Source organism: Scatophagus argus, chromosome 21 (assembly GCF_020382885.2).
Source record: "Scatophagus argus isolate fScaArg1 chromosome 21, fScaArg1.pri, whole genome shotgun sequence".
Taxonomy (NCBI): domain Eukaryota; kingdom Metazoa; phylum Chordata; class Actinopteri; family Scatophagidae; genus Scatophagus; species Scatophagus argus.
In genome coordinates this window covers 11490401-11513097 of record NC_058513.1, presented here as the reverse complement: position 1 = coordinate 11513097, position 22697 = coordinate 11490401, and the positions used below count along the sequence as shown (strand labels likewise).

Below are 22697 nucleotides of genomic sequence, written 5' to 3'. Positions count from 1 at the left end.
ACAACAACTTACTCGTATATTGCTTTGAAAAAAAAAAACCTCTTTATTTTATGAGCAATAAAACCAAGCATTTACTCCCAGCCCAGCTTTGAGTTAAAAGGGACACTGATACAAACTCACAAAGCTGAACCTGCCAGACAAAATGTAGGTCACATCATTTCAGTGGGCCTGTATTTGTTTCTCACTCAGCTCAAAGTGCACGTAATTAGAACAACCTGGATGTTTTGCATGGTTACATCAAGGTTTCGTTGTTGCTGACTTCTTGCGTGTGGTTGCCTTCAAAGATTAAAAAAAAACCCAACAAATTATGAAAAACATCCTTTGCAGTGTCTGGTCCAGCCTCATATCTTCTGAGCACACTAAATATACAAAAGCAAAATGCAAACTTCTGTCTTTTTGTACTGAAACAGCCTGAATGCAGTTTTGGTATCCTTGATGTTTTTGCTTGAAGCTCTGTTGATTATGGTCCTTAAAGGGCGGTTTGACCCATTCAGAAGTTTGAATAAAATTTCCAAAAATACCTTGCATTCAATCTGAACATAAAGTTTCTTCCTGAATTTCCTTTTTGCTCACCACATACATTGACAACCTTTATAACTCACTTGACAAATCCTGTCCAACTTCAACATGCCTAGTCCCCTTTGTAATCATGTTAACTACTTTCTTTCAGTTCATTGTTGTATCTATAGCAGCTCTGTTTGGAATCCGTGCGGTATCTCATGAAGTTACAGTAGCAGTCAGTCCATGAAAGTAGATACCGCAAATACCAACAGTGCCACCTGTAAAGCAATCTACTCAGTGAAGGTTAACCACTTTCTGAAAGTCTTTAACATTCCCTAAACACTATCATCTAACAAAGTTCCTCTGATCTACGCCTCTTCTATCGCAGCAGCTTTACTAGACATGGACGTCCTGATTGTGTTCTGGAGCGCAGCTGATGAGGAGGTGGTGCTGGACTTCTTCTCCATTGATTTGAATGAGGTTGTGGTGGTGGTGGACTTTTTCTGCACCGTCTGGATGGTCTTCTTCCTCTTGACATGAAGGACCTCCATGGCGTCCATGTTCACGCCTTGTTGAATCTCCTCACTGGTCTCCACTTGCTCTGAAGTCTGCTGTTGATGCTGTTGCTGCTGCTCCATCTGCTGCTGGTGGTGCACCTGGAACAAAAATGTAGAGAAAGTTTGTGAGATCATTTCAAGAAAATGTGAAAAATATATTAAATATGAACTGTTTAACCCATAGAATTTATCTTCAACGTTCCCTCACCATCATCATATGCTGATACTTTGCTATAGCCTCATCAGTGCTGACTCCCTCAGCCAACCCCAGCTCTGCAGCCCGGCGGGCAAGCTCGGCCTTGTGGGAGCCAGGAGGGGTCCAGCCCACTCCTTTAATCCAGTTCAGGTCTGACTTGTAGTTTACCTGAAAAAAGAAATGGAACGGAAAATGGTAATTATTCAAATTACCGTAAAGTCATTGACACAGAGAGAACCTGGAACCTTTGGCACCCCTGAGGACATTTTTTTCTATAAAACTGCAGGATTTACAAAATTCTAACATGTCACATACATGAATATAATAACATACAAAACATATGTAAATAAATAAATTCATGAATGTCAATTTATTCATTTTATTCCAATATGTGACTTACATCACTCTGCAGTTTGTAGGCCTGCTTGGCATGCTTGACATTGAGCTGCTCGGGGTCACAGGTGTAGTCGTGGAGCTTGTGGCGGTAGGTGATGTCACTGGCCTGAGCCTGACTCTTTTTGGCATGCAGGAACTCTGGCTGGTCTGCATGGATTTTGTAGTGGGCTCGCTCTTCCTTGGACTGCCGTTTATACTCCAGGTTGCTCTGGAGTTTGCTGGCTGCCAGAGAGTGCACCATCTTAGGATCGTCCTCCACACAGCGCAGCCCCACCTGCTGGCCCTTCTCCTTCAGATGGGACTCCTTGTAGCGGAACTGTAGGAGGGAGAACGAGACTTAATTCTGATCCAGCCAGAATTCAGGTGGGGCAATGAAAATGGGGGACTGCAAAGGTAGGATCTTAGGAGTTACTTTTTGCAAATAAATAAAACTTTTAGTGGCAGGTGTATGTTCATGATAAATGGCATATAAATGCTAATAAACCCTAATATGTGCTTCAAGAATGCTTCATGAACAACCAAAGGAGAAAATGAACTGAGTCATGTGAACTCACATCACTGGCAATTTCTCTGGAGACCTTGGCAGTTTGGAAGGGAATAGCATCCAGTCTCAGGTCGTAGCCCGAGCTCTTCACTTGCTCCCCAGACGACTTGTAAACTTTCTTCATGGGAAAAGTGAAGGAATTAAAATGTCAGAAAGCAATATTGGCTTTCATATCTTTTCATGTGGGTTTTAAACTCATTTTCTTGTATTTAGGACTGTGAGGTGTTGCCTTACATCACTGATCTGCTGGGCATTGATCTTGGCTCTGACAAAGTCTGGATCATCTGGGTGTAAAGTGTACTTATGCATGTCATCATTCTTCCCAGATTTGTACAGCCTCTGTAGTGGGAAGCCATGAACAACGTCAGCAACATCCATAATTTTATAATGTTTTACATTCAGAACAACAAAAAAATCCTTTCAGTAGAAAGAGACTTTGAATCGTCTCTAAAGCACATTAATCTTTTCTTCTCACCTCACTGCACTGCTGATAGCTTGTCTTAGCGTGGATGATATCAGGAGAGTCAGCCACTGAGGTGAACCTCAGGCTGTCGGGCACCTGACGGTACTTCTTCTGCATGAAGGAAGACCACACACACTTTCACAGCAGGAAATACAGATGGCTGAGGCTTCTGCTTAGTCATGATTAAAGTGAAATGAGCACGAATACTTAATTGACTTCGAGGCAAATACAGACCAATAAATGAAATCTGTCAAAGATCAGATCATGTTTTTCATAAAGTAAAACAATGTAAATGCCGAATGTCACTTCATATTTGCTATAGTTACCATTTAGCGACCTGCAAGGAGATTAATACAGAAGGCAATAAAATAACAGATTGAACAATATGCTGAATAAACTCACACATTTTTTTGCCTCTTGGTCATGATACTATGAGGCTGGTAAGACATGTATTGGGTGACCTCCATATTTTAAAAATCCTGGCTACCCTCTTTAAGTAGTAATAGTCATGTACTTACATCACTTATAAGTTCTCCAGCTTTCTTAGCCGACTCCAGCTGAGGTGCACCCACACCATCCCAGGCCACTCCTTTCATGAAATTCAGGTCCGACTTGTAGAGTTTCTAGACACAAGTCAATGAAATGTGTGAGCGAATTTGCATTATATTAGTGATGTCCTTTTTTTCTTCCCACCCGCCTCCTCCACACATCTCACCTCGCTCTGAAGGTTGTAAGCTGTTTTGGCCCACTTGACCTTCATGTCATCAGGCAGCACTGTGTACTCATGCAGTCTCTTCCTGTAGTCCTGCTCGCTGGCGAGAGCCTGGGCATTCTTAGCCGTCACCAGGTGAATCATGTCTGGAGTGAGGTGGTACTGCCCGCTGGCCGTCAGCGCGTCCTTGCGGTATTCTTGGTCGCTGGCCAGCCGGCCCGCCTGCAGGCAGTGAAGGAGGTGAGGGTCGTCCGTGATGCTTTTCACCCCAATGTGCTTCCCTTTTTCCAGCAGGTGGTTGTGTTTGTAGTTGTACTGCAGAAACACAGAAGCAATAGCTGAAGTTTACTGTATTTAGACATTAAATTGTAGCTTGATGTAAGGCCAGCCCACCAAGAAGAAAACTCAGTGAGCAGCATCTATACATTTTGATGCCATTCAGTGTATCTCAGAGAGCTGCTGCACTTGGATGTATTATATTCTGTGCATTTAATACATGCATTCCTTGCTCTTTGGGAGTATATATAGTAATATTTTTTTAATTCTGGTATAAATTTACATCACTGGCGATGCCTGTGGAGCTCTTGGCAGCCTGGAAGGGGATGTCCTGCATGGTGAGTTTGTAACCCTGAGCCCTCAGAGTGTTCCAGGACTCTCTGTACTTGATCTGGAGCAGAGAAGCAAATACAATTATTGACCACAAAATAAAACACCCTATGGAAAATGGATGTTTACAGTATATTGTATGGTGCAAAGGTTACCTCACTGAAGTTGGCTGCATTGATCTTAGCTTGTGTAATCTCTGGTCTCTCAGTTGTTATAGTATAGTTGTGCTGGTCATTCACCCCTTTCTCTTTGTACAAACGCTGAGGGATAAAACACACCATTTGAAGTCGTTCTAAATAATAGCTTGTGAAAAACAGCCAAATATAAAATCTGGGCAAAGGTTACTGGAACAGAGCTAAAACAACGGGCTTGCTGTCTCACTTCATTTGTGATCTGTCCACTGAGTTTGGCGTGGACAATATCTGGAGAGTCAGTGACAGAGGTGTGCTTGAAGTTGTACGGCTGCTGGCGGTACTTTTTCTGTTACAGAAGACACAAAAATGTTAGTCTGTGTTAAGTTTTTCAAGGTAAATCAAGTTGGTGTTTTGTATTCTAAACTAGGAAATGAACATTTTAAAAAAATTAACACTTAATATTGATACACATATCCCGTAGATTGGACTACTTAAGATTTAGACCTATATGTCAGCAATAACAGCTTTAAAGTGTTGTGTGTTGATGAAACAAATACAGCAAAGGATTAGAAAAGAGAAGATGCCCTACATCACTGATGAGGTCTGTGGCCCTCTTGGAGCCTTCAATCTGTAGAGCCCCGGTGGCGATCCAGGCTGCACCACGCAGGTAGTTCAGGTCAGAGCGATAGACGTTCTGTGACAAGCACACACGTGAAAATCTTTATACACTGTAGGGTGATTATGACAGGAGCTGTCTGCAGCGATTGGGCTGTCTGTCTCACCTCACTCTGCAGAGCGTACGCTCTCTTGGCTGCCTGCACCTTCATGTCATCAGGCAGTGAGGTGTACTGATGCAGGGTGAGCCTGTAGTCCTGATCACTGACCAGTGACTGGGCCTTCTTAGCATGAGCCACCTCCATCATGTCCATGGAGAGGTGGTACTTTGAGAGCTGCTTCGCCGAGTCCTGCTTGTACTTAATCTGGAGCGAGACAAGAGAGAGAGAAAGTGTTTAATGCAGTTTTAATTGCTTTTTTTGTCCGCTATATTACAATCAAGGAGCACTCACATCGCTCTGCAGCTTGCCCGCATGGACCGAGTGAACAATGTTAATGTCATCCTGCAGTCCCTTCAGTCCGATCATCTTCCCTTTGGTTTTCTCAAATTCTGCTTTGTACTTTTGCTGAAATGACACATCAGTCACTTTCAAGATGTTGCAGCAAGATGAGGAAAGTGAGGTGTTGTGTCAAATGTTTCAAGGCAACAGTGTCTTGAACAGTGTCTTCAACAAAACCTAACTGTATAACATCATGCATGTATTAGTGACATGGAACAAACATGAAACACAAAAAGTGAAAGTTGCAAGCTCACATCGCTGAGGATCTCTGCGGATGCTTTAGCGGACTGGAAAGGAATGGCATCCAGACGCAGTTTGTAACCGCCGTCACGTATCTTCTTCCAAGATTCCTTGTAACAGCTCTGAAATGTATAAAGGCGGCTGACTGGACGGGCTGACTGGCTGTTTGATGGATTTCATGTTTCTGTTTTGTCTGAGTGTGCTCTTACCTCACTGAGGTTCATGGCATTGAGCTTGGCCTGAACCATCTCAGGAAGCTCCCCACTGAGTGTGTAGTTGTGCTTCATGTTTTCACCCTTCTCCCTGTACAACCTCTGCAAAAATGAGCGAGGCGTGATGAGCTTTGATTGTCTATTTACAGTATATACCTCATATTGTCAGTATGTATGAGATGCAATCAGTAGTGAGACATGCTAACTTTGGTAAAACATTCAGCCAAAGAGATCAAAAGTAAGATAGCAAGATGTGACAAATATTGGTTGGTGACACAAAGACATTAGTTTTACCTAATTATGCATTAACCAAATCATTACGAGCACAAATGGCAGCTGAACTTACATCAGTGGCAAGTTTGTTGCTGACTTTGGCCTGCACCATTTCTGGAGTGTCTTCGACACTGGTAAACTTCATGTTACTCACATTCTGACGGTACTTTTTCTAGATTATACAAAAAAAAATACATTAAAACACCATAAAGGCTGTTATACAGAGATGTAGCCATAAACAAAATGGTGCACATGTATTTGGTGAACAGTAGAGGGCACAATATCACCACAAACAATTTCACTTAAACTACAACAGAAAACAAAAGAAAACTGGTCATTTCTTTACATTTTTTAAAAGAAAAACAATATATATGTGGCTATATAGACACATATATAGAAGTCTGCTCAGGAGGAGCTCAAGTCTCAAGTCTATTTATGTGCACTCAGTCTAATGTTGGTAACCCTGACTGGAATGACCCTTAAAATAAGTGGCTGCTGATGAAAAGGTTATGTATAGAGTCTGGTGTTGCCAGCCTCCACTGGAAGAAGAATTTGTTAATTTGACAACACTCTTAAATAAGTTATTGTCAGAAACAGACTTTTGCCAAATATCTTTTTTATTTTCTTTTAAATACATTAAGTCTGTATCATAATAGCTCAGTTCATAAACAGATAGAAAATCAGAGTTTGGAAGTTTCCATAATAAAACCCCTGGGGCCTGTTTCCAAATTATGCACTGAACTGAGGAGATCTTGGCACCAAGAAGTTTATAGGAAACTGGACACTGGGGACAAACGCTTCACAGCTTTCCTGTCAGAAGCTCTGGATGCCACAAATGAAATTCATCAATGCATACTGTTCTACCTTTTCTAAAAAAAAGAAAAGTGATGTGATGTGATATTTCAGTGTAAGCAACGTGGACCCACAAACCTATTTTTATTTGATGAAGTGAAGGGAGCTATAAATAGTGAAGCTGAGTCTTAATAACACATGACAGCTTCAGATTCACTATAGTCAGTCTGGGCTCTTGTTATAGTCAATGTGCTTAACCCAGTTTCTGGAGAACAGGAATGGTCTGCTGCTCTTTAAATACATTCTGACCGTAAAGCCGTAAACCTAGATACGTGCCTTCCAGTCCAGTTACACAATCACGCTTATCACTTTCTCATGCTCTCTGTGCTAATTCACCTACATAGTTCTGGAGTCATTAATAGCACTTAAGTGTGGTTAATCATACACTGCATGTTAATTGGTTTAAATTACATCTGATTTCCAATGCAATTACAATAAATGAGAGAAATGTTAATGAAGGTCAAGTACCGTGAGCATTTAATCATGTAAGAGCAGACTCTTTTTAATTTAAAAATATGAACTACTTCATCCGCCTTCGGCCTGCAGCTCATTCTAGCAAAGCATTCTGGGTCACAGGTTACCTCACTGACAAGCTCCCCGGCTTTTTTCGCCTGCTGGACGTCCAGAGACTTCGAGGCCTCCCAGCCGACGCCCTTCATCCAGTTCAGGTCTGACCTGTACTGTTTCTGAATAGAGCACACACAATTCTCTTTCAGTTGCCAAATAATTTTTCTTTCCCGTAAATCAGATTCTTACTTGGATGTTTAACAAAGAGACTGACATCACTTTGCAGTCCATAGGCCTTCTTAGCCCAGGTGACATTCATGTCAGTTGGCAAAGTTGTATACTCATGGAGGAAAGTCCTGTATTTGGTCTCGGTTGCCAGGTCCTGAGCCTTCTTGGCATGACTAATGTTCAGCATGTCCAGGTTAACACTGAGGATGAGATTAATTTAATGCAGTAAATCAAGAGTTTTGTAACAATATGACACAAGATTTAAGGCCAGTTTTCGTGTAATTAAGCTGCATCTGTACTCTTCGGTTACTGGGCTGCTTTCCACGGAAAACAGAGGATTACTGAAGCACTTTCGCTAGCAATGGACTTTATGAAGGTGAAGGGCTGTGGAGGTCTGTTGCCTCAGCAAATGCTTTTGTCTGTGAGTCAAAGTGTTCAAGTGCTTGTAACCTTTTGAGATGGGTAAAAATGACCCCTGGCATGAAAGTAAATCGGGTTATTGGCCACAGTTTGGCAATGAATTTGCAAAGAATGCAGGTGTAAACATTTGAATGTGACCATTTATGTTTTAAGAAGTGATCTTAAGCCAGTGTTTACCCACAACAATGGCCTTCAGTGTTGTGACAGGGGCATGAATAATAAGTTTCAGACAGTGCCTTCACACCAGCTTTAAATCGGACGTTCACCAATTAACTGTTTAACTGTGTTCATCTTGTGTCTCAGGTGTGCTGTACAGTGCATCCGGAAAGTATTCACACCACTTTGCTTTTTCCACATTTTGTTATGTTACAGTCTCATTCCAAAATGGATTAAAATCAGTTTTCCCTCAAAGTGCTACACAAAATACCTCATAATGACAAAGTGAACCAAGTTTGCTTGAATTTTTTTTTGCAACTTTATTAAAAATAAAAAAACAAAAATAGTATAAAGTATTCACACCCTGTGATCAATACTTTGTTGAAGCCCCTTTGGCAGCAATTACAGCCTCAAGTCTTTTTGAGTATGATCCTATAAGCTTGGCACACTTATTTTTGGGCAGTTTGTCCCACTCTTTAATAGCATAGCCATTTTCAGATCTCTCCAGAGATGCTCAATACGGTTCAAGTCTGGGCTCTGGCTGGGCCACTCAACATACACAGAGTGGTCCTGAAGCCACTCCTCTGTGATGTTGGCTGTATGCTTAGGATCGTTGTCCTGTTGGAAGATAAACCTTCGCCCCAGTATGAGGCCTTGTGCACTCTGGAGCAGGTTGTCAGCAAGTCTCTGTACATTGCTGCAGTCATCTTTCCCTCAACTCTTACTAATCTCACAGTTCCTGCTGCCACAAAACATCCCCACAGCATGATGCTACCACCACCATGCTTCACAGTAGGAATGGTATTGGCCAGGTGATGAGCAGTGCCTGATTTCCTCCAGACATGACGCTTGTCATTCCTGCCATAGAGTTCAATCTTTGTTTCATGAGACCAGATAATGTTGTTTTTTTGTGGTCTGAGAGTACTTCAGGTGCCTTTTGGCAAACTACAGGTTGGCTTCCAAAGGCATTTTACTGAGGAGTGGCTTCCATCTGGCCACTCTACCATATAGGCCTGATATGTGGAGTGCTGCACAAATGGCTGTGCTTCTTGAATGTTCTCCCCTCTCCACAGAGTAACACTGGAGCTCTGTCAGAGTGACCACCTCCCTGACTAAGGCCCTTCTACCCTGATCACTCAGTTTAGTTGGATAGCCAGCTCTAGGAAGAGTCCTGGTGGTTCTAAACTTCTTCCATTTATGGATAATGGAGGCCACTGTGCTCTTTGGGATCTTTAATGGGTCAGAAATGTTTCTGTACCCTTCCCCAAATTTGTGCATCAACACAATCCTGTCTCTGAGGTTTACAGACAATTCCTTTGAGTTCATGGCTTGGTTTGTGCTCTGAGGCGCGCCGTCAGCTGTGAGGGCTTATATAGACTGGGGTGTGCCTTTCCAAATCATGCCCAATCAACTGAATTTACCACAGGTGGACTCAGCTCAAGTTGTAGAAACCTCTGAAGGATGATCAGTGGAAACAGGAGGCACCTGCGCTCAATTTTGAATGTCATGGTAAATTTTGTGAATACTTATGTAGATGTTACATTTTTTGTTTTTCATTTTTAATACATTTGAAAAATTTAAAATTTGATTTAAAAAAAAAAAAAAAAAATTCAAGCAAACTTGTTTTGTCATTATGAGGTATTTCGTGTAGAATTTTGAGGGAGAAATTTAATTAAATCCATTTTGGAACACTGTAACATAACAAAATGTGGAAAAAGTGAAGCAGTGTGAATACTTTCTGGATGCACTGTAATTCTGGATCAGATAAATTTGCATCTTAAGGACCAGGAAGGTCCTGTTAAAAAGGTCCTGTCAAGGTCACGAGTCTCACCTGTATTTGGTTTTAGTATCCTCATAGTCCTTCTTGTAGCGGCGGTCACTCTGTAGTTTGGTGGCCAGAGCAGAGTGGGCCATCTGAGAGTCTTCACTGACTGACTTTATCCCAATCACCTTGCCTTTGTTTTTCTCATACTGCTCCTTGTATTTGACCTGCAAAGGAGAAAAGATGTTTGTGGTTTTACAAAAAATAGCCAGTCAATGAGTTTGCTTGAATTTATCTGGAAATGTTCAATACATATTTTGTTTTTGGAAGACTGATTTTAGAATAACTCACATCACTGGCCAGGTCTCTTTTGGCTTTGGCAGTGAGTATAGAGAGAGAGTCCAAACGCAGCTCGAAGCCCTTTTCCCTCTGCTTCTCCCAGCTGCTCTTGTACACTTTCTAAAAAAAAAATAAAATAAATATTTTTTTTTTTTAAAAAAGCAAGTAGAAATCTTTACCTTGCATTCAGACAGACAAAAACATCAGACATAGTTATTCCCCTCTATGAGGAATTAGCTCAGTTTGGCTACTTTGATAGCCAAATTACTGATAAATAAAAAGGTGTGAATGATGATGAAACAGGTTTTCAGAAGGATTTATCTGAAATGCAAGAAATATCAGCAGATAAATACAAGTGTTTTTTATTCCAGTTTAAAAGCCACAGAAATGTCTTTGTAAGAAAATGTAGGTTTGAGGTAAAACATTTTCTCAGTTGTGCAGAAACACACAGCGCTCATCTGAAAACTGAATACAAAGTTCACACTACTTCTTTAGTACATCTCAGGAAACACACAAAGCAAACTGGCCATGAATTACCTTTTTGTGTCAAATATTGCATGAGTTTAATACCAATTAACCCTCTGTTGGAGCACAGTTAGGATTAGGTCAATGCTAATCTAATTTTTTTCATTTCTAATTAATGAAAAAAGTCCCTGGATAATCAACTTTATTTTGAACCTAATGGGAACATTACAACACAGGAATCCTGAAACAAATGATTTTTATAGCAATTAATCTTTTTGAGAACAGACCATCATGTTGAACCACTCAGATCACATAATCAGAACTGTATAATGTGCTTTGAGTACACCCCGTGAAAACCTCTTTAATTACTTGATTAATTGTAGAACAGCCTCAATTAAAGAAACAAAGCTGCTACTGTGCTGCGTACTTCTTTACATAATTAACACAGGATATGAACTAAGTTAAAATACACAGAATTCTAACTGTATTCTCTTCATAGAAAAAAACTCAATCTAATTTTTGCAAAGACATGACTAAGTACCGAGGAGCACCACACATCACCATCATCGGTAAAGAAACAGATTGCAACTACACATAGCAGTACTTTAATAACTGCATTTCCTGCATAAGAAGCTATGCTTAAAAAGCACCCACATGTGTTTATAAGCACTCTGGCTTAAATATACACTGCCTGAAGTTGCCACCAAAAAAAAAAAAAGGTCATACACCCCTAACCCTAACCCTAACCCTAACCTGCCATATTCGCTGTGGCATTGTTTCGATAAGCTTCTGCAATGTCACAAGATTAATTTCCGTCCATTGTTGCATTAATTTTTCACCAAGATCTGGCATTGATGATGCGCAAAGCCTTCTCCAGCACATCCCAAAGATTCTCAATGGGGTTAAGGTCTGGACTCTGTGGTGGCCAATCCATGGGTGAAAATGATGTCTCATGCTCCCTGAACCACTCTTTCACAATTTGAGCCCCATGAATCCTGGCATTGTCATCTTGAAATATGTCCGTGCCATCAGGGAAGAAAAAAATCTATTGATGGAATAACCTGGTGATTCAGTATATTCAGGCAGTCAGCTGACCTCATACTGTTGCTGAACCTACACCTGACCAACTGCAGCAACCCCAATCATAGCGCTGCCCCCACAGGCTTGTACAGTAGGCACTAGGCATGGTGGGTGCATCACTTCATCTGCCTCTCTTCTTACCCTGATGTGCCCATCACTCTGGAACAGGGTAAATCTGGACTCATCACACCACATGTTCCATTGCTCCAGAGTCCAATCTTTATGCTCCCTAGCAAATTGAAGCCTTTTTTCCAGTTAGCCTCACTGATTAGTGGCTTTCTTAAGGCTACACAGCTGTACAGTCCGAATCCCTTGAGTTCCCTTCGCATTGTGCGTGTGGAAATGCTCTTACTTTCACTATTAAACATAGCCCTGAGTTCCCTTGAGTTTTTTTCCGACCACATTTCTCCCTCGAAGACGATGGGTCCCCACTATCCTTCCAATTTTTGATAATGCGTTGGACAGTTCTTAACCCAATTTTAGTAGTTTCTGCTATCCAATGATTTGACCCTTCTCAAACAGACTAACATCTTTTCCACGACCACGGGATGTGTCTTTCGACATGGTTGTTTAAGAAATGAGAAGCAACTCATTGCACCAGTTGGGGTTAAATAACTTGTTGCCAGCTGAAAGATAATCAGCCATGCAGTATTTATCGAATAGGAGGCTCGTACCTATTTGCTTAGTTAAATCCAGGTAGCGACTTTTTTTTTGGCCAGGCAGTGTATATGATAACTATGATTCTATGTCTTCTATGTCTTCAACAGATTAAGGGACATACTAGTGCTGCATGGGATGGAAAAAAGATGCATTGTGTGATAAATTTGATGTGAAATGTTGCAAAACAAAGATTTAAGCATGTAATCTGATTGCATCTGCTGCTGGCACACATACAAGAAAGTGCTGAAAATTGTACAAATATAGGCTGAAATTTGGACCATAAAGGCCAGTTCAGAATGTGGTGCCAACATACTGCTGAGCAAAAGATTATCTTAATTTATATTAGTGGCTATTTAATGCTTTTATTTCAAATGATCAGTTCCACATCATGAAGCTCTTGCGTTATTTTATTCTCATTGTGATGAAATTCACTGAACTTACCCCACTCAGAAGGTCAGCGTTAGCCTTGGCTTGTCTGAAAAGGGGCTCATCTTTTGTCATGGTGTACTGGTGTATTATCTGCTCGGTGTTTGCTTTGTACGCCAGCTGAAAGTCAGAATAAGACACCCGATGTTAGAGTTCACCCTAAATTAAATGTTTATGATCGCAGCTTTACAGTGAAGGCCTTACGTCGCTCTGCAATTCCTGGCTCTTTTTGGCATGTTTGATGAAGAGATCTTCCGCCACCTGGGTGAACCCGATGCTGTCTACCTTCTGACGGTATTTAGTCTACGAGAAAAAGGGAATTTAGTAACCAGTTTGTCTACTACAATGTAAAGTTCATGAACAAACTGAAATATGTGCACACAAACACATCTTTGCACTGACATCACTAAGCAGCTGTCCAGCTTTCTTGGCCTGGGCAATGTTCATACATCCTTCAGTCTCCCAGCCCACTCCTTTCATCCAGTTCAGGTCTGAGCGATACTGATTCTGTACAGCAACAAAATTCAAAATCAGGTAAAAACTTTTGTTTAAATAGTTTTTTATTTCAGGCTCATGCCTTCCTCTTAACTCTCACCTCACTCTGCAGCGAATAAGCCTTTTTGGCCTGCTGGACCTTGATATCATCAGCCATGATGGTGTAGTCGTGCAGCTTCGTGCGATACTCCAGGTCGCTTGCCAGGGCCTGAGCCTTTTTGGCATGGCTCAGGTTGATCATGTCATGAGGAAGGTTGTACTTGGCCTGGCCCTCCTTGGAGCCCTTTTTGTACTCAATCTGAAGTGAGAATGATAAATAAAGACATTTTATTTTGAGTATTTGGGTTTGTACAAAATCTGTGCAAGTGCGCTTTTTGAAATATGCTGTGGCTGAATTAAATAGCATATGATGGAAGAAAATGCACTTTAAAACCTGCAGTTACTCATGAAAATGACTTCTGCTTACATCACTGCTCATTTTGGCCACTTGAAGAGAATGCAGAGTCTTGGAGTCGCTCATGTTGATCCCCACTGCCTTTTCCTTGTCCTTCATGTAGGTCTCTTTGTATTTAATCTGAAACACATGCCCAATTACTTAATTATCATATTTGATTAAACCCACTCAAGTTTTTGCTCAGACTGTAAGAGTGTTTGTGTTTGCTTACATCACTGGCAAGGTCCCGGGAAGCCTTGGCTGCTTTGACACTCAAGTCGTCCACGCCGATGTCGCAGGCTTTAGTCTTGGTTTTCTCCCACTCCTCTTTATATTTAATCTGGAGCAATAAATTCAAATGGATAGTGAGACACTGGAAGGCGCTCGGATGTGTACGTGCATAATCAAAGTGTGAACCCGTGTGAATTCACGTGAGAGAAAGTGTCTGCGTGTTAACTTACATCACTGCACAAAGCAGCGTTGGCTTTGGCATTTTTGATTTGGGGCAGGTCCTTGGATAGTGTGTAATGATGTTTGGTCTTTTCATAGTCTGCTTTGTAATTCAACTAAGAGTCATACAAAACACAGTCAACCACAGCATTGGTAAAGTCAGCACAGTCATTATCACCCTTTGCAGTTTCCTTACATTGCTGACAAGCTGAGCGTTTTTCCTCGCCAGAACAATCTCAGGTGTGTCTGTCACTGGACTGTACTTGACTTGGTCAATGTGTTGCCTGTAGTTCTTCTGCAGTCGTATAGAAAAACATTTTTACAATCAACAGATTTATCACCTACTTATTCTTTGCTGTGATGTTAATATATTTTCCATACAGAACACACATAGATTAAGCTCTGTAAAAAAAAGTGACACTTATGGCTTGGATTTGAGAGAACGCACATCTTTTAGTGGGTCCAGTTTCCTTTGGCTTTGGTAGCCTGGTGTCAGGGTGGCTGGGTAGTTGTATTCACCCTGCTCCTGCTCACAGCCTTGTTTGTAAGCAATCTGGGATTTAAAAGAAGACTATGTCAGTGATATTACTGACACAACAGATATTTTGTTTGGAGTCAAGTTTCATAATCAAATCCTCATCCACCGTAAATTAACATTTGTCTGTAGATTATATCTCACATATAAAACTGATAATTTCAATGTATCAACAACAAAACAACAAATCAACAAAAGAGAATAGCAGAAAAGCCCTTGAATAATAACAGAGCCAGTCTGGGATGTTAATAATTCATATATAACGATACATTTCATTTTTATATTGTGGTAAGTCCACAAAAAACAAGGCTTACATCACTAGCCAGTTTCCTGGCTTTCATGGCGTGCATGGTCCTCTTATCGATGCCTGAGTCTTCATAGTGGCCCTTCATATTGCTGGTGTACTTCTCCTTGTACTTGTTCTTTTATAAAAACAGAAAGATAAAGAATGCAGGACTCTAATATAACCATTAGGAGATACACAGATATAAATAAATACAATATATGAATAAAATATGCTGATGTATGAAGCAGAGCGTCATGCTTACATCACTTGCGAACTTGCCGACTTTAGCAGCGGTTTGAAACTGTGGCGTTTCACAGAAATTGATGCTGTGACCTTTGGTGTTCTCCAAGTCCTTCTTATACTCCACCTGTTAGAAAGTATGAAAAATCTCAGCATCTACTTGGGGACATTTTTCATTTTTAAACACCTTTTTTGGTTGTTGTTGAACAGTCAGAGTTGATCCTTCGTGGCACTATGCTATGTGCTAAATATAAAGTGCCGCCACTGATCAGTCTCTTGTCACCGACACTCCGTCATAGAGTCACTGAGGCAAACTTTTAATCTTAAATATGCTTCGCTGAGCTTAACAATGACAGCACGGCACCATTTAACTTGTCAGTCCCTTTGCCAGTGAAATGCCACATAGTGACAATTTTGTCACCTTAAAACATTAAAGCTAATTCAGAACATTGTTCCCAGAAAAATGACTGGATAATGTCTCAGCGTGGTTTTTAGTGGAAGGCAAGACTCAGAATAGATGCTAATAGCTCACATTTATATGTCATATTATCAGGGCTCAGAATAGTTGCACTGTGTGAGGTAACATTAGTGTGACGGGATGTCCTGTGGCCTTGGAGGTGAGCTGTAACGCAACCAGGCAGGCATGCCAGAGATGCTGAAAATGCAAGCTGGGTGGTTTCATGTCTGCTGGAAACTGACACAGTATGCCCAATGTTTCCAGCTCTTAAACACACACACACACACACACACACTGAGTAGCAATTTGTGTCTGGTAATGTCACAGACTTGAGCATAGATATAACAATATTTACAACTTCCTGAATAAAGTTAGAAATAAGATAGGAGACAAATCCACCGAATGAAGATCCTTCTCGGTCTTAATGGCCCGACAAGCTCACCTCACTGACAATCTTGTTGATCTTGCGGGCGTTCTTTAGAGTCAGATTGTCCTCGGATGTCAGACTATGGAAGTGTGAGGTGCCCTTCATCTTGTTTAAGTCCTTCCTGTATTTCAGCTGAAAAGGGATGAAAGATGACTGAGTGCATGTAGGAGGACAACATGTTGTATTTTTGCAGGATCAGGAGATTAGCAGTACATGCACACACACACACGCACACACACACACAGAGTCTAATTTAGTCAGGGCTGACAGTTTAAACAATGACAACATGGCGAGCCTTTCTCATTGGAGTCCCTCATCTATTCTGCGCGGTGATGACAAGGCCATGTGATGGATAAAGCCAAAGCTTTTACACTGACAGCATTCACAACCAGTCCACACGGTTACACAACTGATACTGGGTCCCCCATTTAACTGCACAACAGACATCCCATCCTTCCAACTACTTTAGTGATAGACCGTGGCCTAGAGGTTGGAGAAGCAGCTTGTGATCGGAAGGTCACCGGTTTGATTCCCCCACCGGACACTCAAGAAAAATTTGGGTGTGGTGGAGGGATTAATCTCCCCCACTCCATTTGCCATCTGATTAAGTGCCCTTGAGCAAGGCACTTAATCCCCAATTTGGGTGCTTGATAGTTGCAGCCTACTGCTCCTGTGTGTTTCACTGTATGTAATTTGCTGGGTGTTGCATGTGTGTTCAACTAAGGATGGGCTGAATGCAGAAGACAAATTCAGTATGTGTATGTAAAAATAAATATATTGCCAATAAAGCGATTCTCCTTCTAGACTCTGGTCTCATGGTTGCTGTCAGGTTGATACTCACATCACTAGCATTTTCCTGAGCCTTCTTCGCAAGATAATAACCTGGAGTGATCATGGCAGGGAAACTTCCTTTGCCTCGTTGCTGCTCATACTCCTCAGTATAGGCAATCTGTGAACAGAGGGTGACTTATTCAACTGAATTCACATGTAAAAAATACAGAAAGTAATGCAAATAATTCTAAATAATTTAATTATCATTTTTTTGCTAAATGCTTTCAGTGGGCTTAAAGCTTAATCTGTCAGCCACAACATCCTGATTGAAAATAAAAAAATGTGCCCAAGTGGCCATGTATCATTTAAATTATACATTAAATTAAAGGGATTCTACCTTTGTTGTGTCCTACTGTTTAAAACTCATTAATTAAACAGTGAAGGTAGATTCCTTACCTGGCTGAAGTTCTCTGCATTTTCTCTGGCATGAACTGCTTCAGCCACTGCTGCCTCAGTGCTGGCTTTACCCTTCATCTCCTGTTCATACATCTGACGATACTTTATCTGGTAGGGCATGAAAAACATTATGAGCTGATGACCGTGGGTCTGCAGCTGTGGTTGTATGCATGTGTGTGTTTTTATTGTCTGCTTACATCACTGGCCTGCTCACTGGCCTTCTTTGATATCTGGTATCCAGGTGTTAGATGCGCAGGAAAACTACCTTTACCTCTCTGCTGCTCATACTCTTCTGTGTAGACATACTGGAGAAGGAAAAACAGTGATTCAGCTGCACAGTAAGGTCAGTAAAGTTAAAAATTACTGCTTCATATGACCAATCTTATCAGTAACATTTAGTCATAGAAAGTAAAATGTGCTCAGAAATTATGGCTCATTGAAATGCTTACATCGCTAACAATTTGTCCTTGCTTCTTGGCCAGAAGCACCTCTGGGGGGTCAACAAACGTTGTGTACTTTGAAACTCTCTCCTCGTGTCCTTTTTTATATTCCAGCTAAAGAGAAAGGAAACAATTAATTTGCTTTGGCTCCGTGACTTTGTAACACAGTCACATCATCCACTGGCAGAGGCACACATTCACCCAAAGGAATTGGCTGATTTGAATTACAAAAGCTTCAGTTTTGGTCTATTTGGTCCAGAGAGGTACAAGAAAAAAATAAATTGTACCAACTTACACTACTGGCCAAAGTGTTGGCTTGTTTGGCAGCCTGGTAACCTGGTGTTATCATGGCAGGGAAGCTACCTTTTCCTTTTGACTGCTCGTACTCCTCTGTGTACTTCACCTGTTAAAGAAGCGCAAAATCAATCAACCAATCAGGGCATTTGATTCAAGATAGAAAAGACTCTTTGTCTATAATTGCTCAGTACCACTTAATTTATTTAAAGACACAATACTTTCAATTTCATGAAAGAAAAGAAGTCCTTTTGAGGACAACGGAAAGCGTACTCACATCACTGATGGTCTTCTGGGCCTGAGACATAGTCACTGTCTTCTGGTTGGTCACCATGCCTGAGTACCATGTCTGCTGCTGAGAGAACTCAGACTGAGACTGAAAGGCCTGTTTGGACATGGAAGACAAATCTCATCATTTCCACACAATGCTTTAATATTCATGCCTTAAGCCCTTGTTAAATACGTCTTCTCTGCTTTACTCAGTCTCTATGAAGATATGTAACGTGTAATAAGTGGAAATTAGTGTTATAAATCTGTCACATCAGTGAAATAATGGTTTTCAACACGTTCCACATCCAATATAAATAAACCTTAACATTAATAATTTGTTTTGTTCTTGGAACAAAAAAGTAGAAAACTAGAATTGTTTGCTTTATATGTTAAAGACATGCAAAACAAAACAACAAAAAAAAAATCAGGACAGATCAGAATTTGGGCTGGAACTCCCTTTAACTGGGTGCAATGGCCAGTTCTTCCAGGAGCTCACCTGGCCGACCGTCTGATTGGCTAGACGAGCCTTCTCCAGCTCCATGGATCTCATGTCATGGTGGAAGGTGGACAAAAAGTGCTCGCCATCGTTGCGATACTTCAGCTACAAGTGCACATAAGCAACAAGCATTAAGCCAAGGCCAGCGCACATTTGCACATGCACACACTACATATGAGATTAAAGCATCCACTTTGGTAGATGGATGCATTAAATCAACCAGGAAAAAAAAGTCTGATAATATCCTGACTTCAGAGCCACAGAACCGAATATGATTCTATTCTTATACTGTCAACTTTAAGCTGGACAACCTGAGCACACATAATTAAAGATGGAGGGATACTATTAGAGGGCTGTTATTAATAACTGAGATGTTCCAATCAAGACAAAGCTGGAACTGCCAGGAAATATCCAGAATGGAGTCACTGAGTGATGAAACATTGAGCACTTTGCTAATAAACATGTTCAAAACTAATATTAGAATGACTATGTTGCAGGGCTTAAGATGTTATGTCTCTGGAGCACCATCGCTAAAGGGCTAACAAGAAACATCATGTATGCAACAACATGTATCACATTTCACTATCAAAACTTTATCAAAACTAAATGATTCGTATAAATACAAATACACAAATATCTATTAAAAAAAAATCACTAAAAACAGGATCCAATTAAAAAGTCAAAGTTGAGGGTCACTGATTGTGGTCCGAGGCCAACCGTCATCTCAAATATCAACAAGTTAAGTCCCATAGCTCTCCAGGGGCATATAGCAGTAGCTGATGAGCTTGCTAGCTCACTGCTAATATAAGCATAAGAGCAGTGCATGAACTCATAGACATAGACAGACGCAGACAGGCAGGAACAGGTGATGGGGGCAGAGGAGAGGAAGGGATGTGTGGCTGTTTTTCCCCATGTATAATTTTAACCCCCTGAAGCATAAAGTGGGCTAAGCAGTGGGGGGGGGCGGCTTTCGCCTCTGTCACATGAACAGAAATAACCTGAGCAGCACTCTCCATTCCTCACCACTGCCATCATCATGGACTCAGAGCAGCCTTCCACCTTTTCTCCCTCTTCTGCTCATTAAAGAGGGAGCCTTCTCAGTAATGGAAACGTCAGTGGTTTTGTGTGTGCCAGTGCGCAAATATAGCTGTGCCAGATGAGTTTTATAGTTGTATACACTTAACAGATTTTGGTTTGTTTAAATTAAGTTGTAATACAGACGTTGATCCTTTTAAAGATGATCTAAATCAACACACTGATAACTATGAATAACAAATCCAGTCATGACAAAACTCATGACAGATGATCACTTCACTCATCACATAGACGGTGACTTTCGGCAGCCTGTCACCAATTCACTCTGACTCAGATCGAGGCCAAAGTATTTTGTCTTGCGTGCTTGTGCTTGTGTGTTTTTGCGTGATCTTACCTCACTGCTCGCCTTGCTTTGCTTCTTTGCATTGATATTGATGGGGGTCTCGTAGACGCTCGTGAACGTGTTGTTCCGTGGGTTATGACTGGAGGGATGAGATATCAAAATGTTCTAAATTTTATTTTTTTACGGAAGCGAATTGCAACACCAAAGAAGCCCATAAAAAAATGTATTTTCAATTCAGGTCTTGGGGTTGTGCTCTATTATAGTTTTATCATCTGGTGCCTGGTACTTACACAGAGCAGTATGGCCTCTTCTTGTGGCTGACAAAGTTGTTGGCAGTGAGCACCATCTTACAGACATCACAGTGAAAGCATGCTTTATGCCAGTTCTGATGGAGGAAAAAGACAAACCACATTAATTCAAACTGAGCTCTCAATGCATAGGTTCAGTCTAGTCAATCATGTGGAGACAGAAATTGTTTAAATCTTGGAAGTCATTTCTAACGACAGATTAAGGCCCAAAATAACAACAGCAATCCGAGCATGAGCTTCAAAACTGAACTCACTGACTTGTTCTCAAATATAGCTTTAATGTGAGTCTTAAACTGTACATGTCTTATTTTCTGTCTCACAAGGAATCAGAGAGCCACAAGGATGTTGCACTGATCACTAAAACGTGTTAGGTTAATTTTGTTCTGCAGGAATGCATTGTTACTTGTTTTATATCAAACATGTGCACAGATCTAAAGCGTATTAAAAACTTTACCTGAAGAAGGATGTCATTTTATATATGCTTTTTGTATTTTTAAACTGCTTATACTTCATTTCATTAAATTCACCTCATTGCAAACTGAGTCATGTGTTGCAGTCAGTAGAATAATAATTTGAATAGTTTAAATGTTGCCATGTTTATTTGTGGTAAATCTCATGGAACTGAGGTTAAAGTGTTATGATAAAACGTCCACAAATGCCTCATTTTACCTGCAATTCTACCCTTCCACAAATGAAGTAAAAATGTAAAATATAAAATCCACTGCCTCAGTTCCTTTGAAAGTTTGTGCCTTACGCTGACTTTGTTGTTACCTTTACTGCCACTTAAAATATTTTGAAATGGGTTTTCAAGATTAAAAACATTAGCAGAAGCATTAGATTAAAAACATTAGTAGACAGGATCACCGTATTTCTGTGTTACCTGGTCAATGCAGTTTATCTTCTCAGCTGGGTAGACCACAAACCCACACCTGGCACAGGACTGCATGATGAACACTTCTCCCAAAAAACCTTCAGGAAAAATAGCAGAAGAAGTGGACTAATGTGAAATACTGGCCAAAAATACAAGTCAGGGCAGGCAGGCAGTTTACTGTTTAGCGGAAGAACTGGCAGTGACTCCAGGACAGTTGTGATAGTGTGTCTCTGCTGGTGGCAAACTTAGCTCTGACTGACCAAACTTTGAAGCTGTCTCTTACTTGACACCACGTCCCATGATCGACCAACCCCTTTCCATGTATCATACTAGAGGACTGGCTGAGACCAGCTGTCTGTCTGCAGGAAGAGAGAGAGACTGAGAGTTCAGATGTCACTGCATATGTGTAATGATCCCCAGTTGGACAACTGGGTCAACTTCAGGCATCTTGCTATGACACGAAGACATAAAAGCATAACACGCTATATAATACTTTTATACTAGTCTTGCTAGCTTCATGAGCTAAGAATGTGCACATATACTGAGAATTTAATTGTATGTGATATATTATTTGATTTTCAGCTCTCACTATATTTTCAAAAATGGAAAGAAAAAGTTACCAGGAAGAAATATGGACATATGAGAAGAAAATACAAAAATACAAGCAAACAGGTCCGGTTTGGCATTCAAAAAAAATTGGAATGAAATCCCTCAAAAGTTCCTCGAGATCAAAACCATATTAACCCGAAAGAAGAGCCTGTCTTGTTTTTAATCGTACAGTCTCATCATCATAAAAACCTTCAACATTTTGTACCTTGAAATGCACTGTGAATTCATCTTTTTGTTTTTGTTTTTTTCTGTTTGTTTTGTGTGGCACAGCACTTTCAGATCCATAAGAGTGACTGATGCAAATAAAGCTGGAATAATATTTATTAATTATTATTAATTAATATTATATAATATATTTTATGTGCATTATACAGTCTGCTCACACTAATGTTGTGATAATGTGTACATGTCATTGTTCACGTTTATCTAATTATGATAAATTTAATTTCTAAGAATATTATAATGATTTGGTTACATAGGTGGGTAATAACCCTGTCACACCTAAAGCAAATAAACTTGTCTAACTCTTTAGAGACTTTGTGTTAATGAGCCAACACTGAATAATGACCATACTCTCCCCTTTAATATTCACATAATTATCATTTTAATTTTACATTTGTATTGGTTTCATTTGTCT

General features: G+C 40.6%; 1 protein-coding gene across 4 annotated transcripts; it reads right to left on the bottom strand.

The window, feature by feature from the left end:
• Nucleotides 1-19: 19 nt before the first annotated feature.
• Nucleotides 20-21813, bottom strand: LOC124052920 (nebulin-related anchoring protein). Of its 4 annotated transcripts, XM_046377714.1 has the most exons (44): nucleotides 21712-21813; nucleotides 21461-21549; nucleotides 20563-20657; nucleotides 20324-20411; nucleotides 18895-18999; nucleotides 18406-18513; nucleotides 18130-18237; nucleotides 17844-17948; nucleotides 17592-17699; nucleotides 17395-17502; nucleotides 17009-17116; nucleotides 16183-16299; nucleotides 15306-15410; nucleotides 15072-15179; nucleotides 14671-14775; nucleotides 14419-14517; nucleotides 14234-14338; nucleotides 14005-14112; nucleotides 13806-13913; nucleotides 13440-13637; nucleotides 13247-13351; nucleotides 13049-13147; nucleotides 12860-12964; nucleotides 10226-10333; nucleotides 9944-10101; nucleotides 7583-7736; nucleotides 7383-7487; nucleotides 6023-6121; nucleotides 5674-5778; nucleotides 5479-5586; nucleotides 5177-5290; nucleotides 4892-5089; nucleotides 4699-4803; nucleotides 4357-4455; nucleotides 4131-4235; nucleotides 3929-4036; nucleotides 3373-3684; nucleotides 3176-3280; nucleotides 2670-2768; nucleotides 2429-2533; nucleotides 2205-2312; nucleotides 1655-1966; nucleotides 1267-1422; nucleotides 20-1157 (listed from the first exon to the last, which is right to left on the bottom strand). In XM_046377714.1, exons 2-44 carry the CDS (start codon nucleotides 21524-21526, stop codon nucleotides 870-872), a joined length of 5412 nt encoding a protein of 1803 aa, XP_046233670.1. In that variant the 5' UTR covers nucleotides 21527-21549; nucleotides 21712-21813; the 3' UTR covers nucleotides 20-869. The 4 variants fall into 4 exon arrangements, with proteins under 4 accessions (XP_046233670.1, XP_046233669.1, XP_046233671.1 ...); XM_046377713.1 differs by lacking the exon at nucleotides 21712-21813 and having other exon boundaries at nucleotides 21461-21702; XM_046377715.1 differs by lacking the exons at nucleotides 18895-18999; nucleotides 21712-21813 and having other exon boundaries at nucleotides 21461-21702.
• Between the last annotated feature and the right edge of the window lie 884 nt (nucleotides 21814-22697).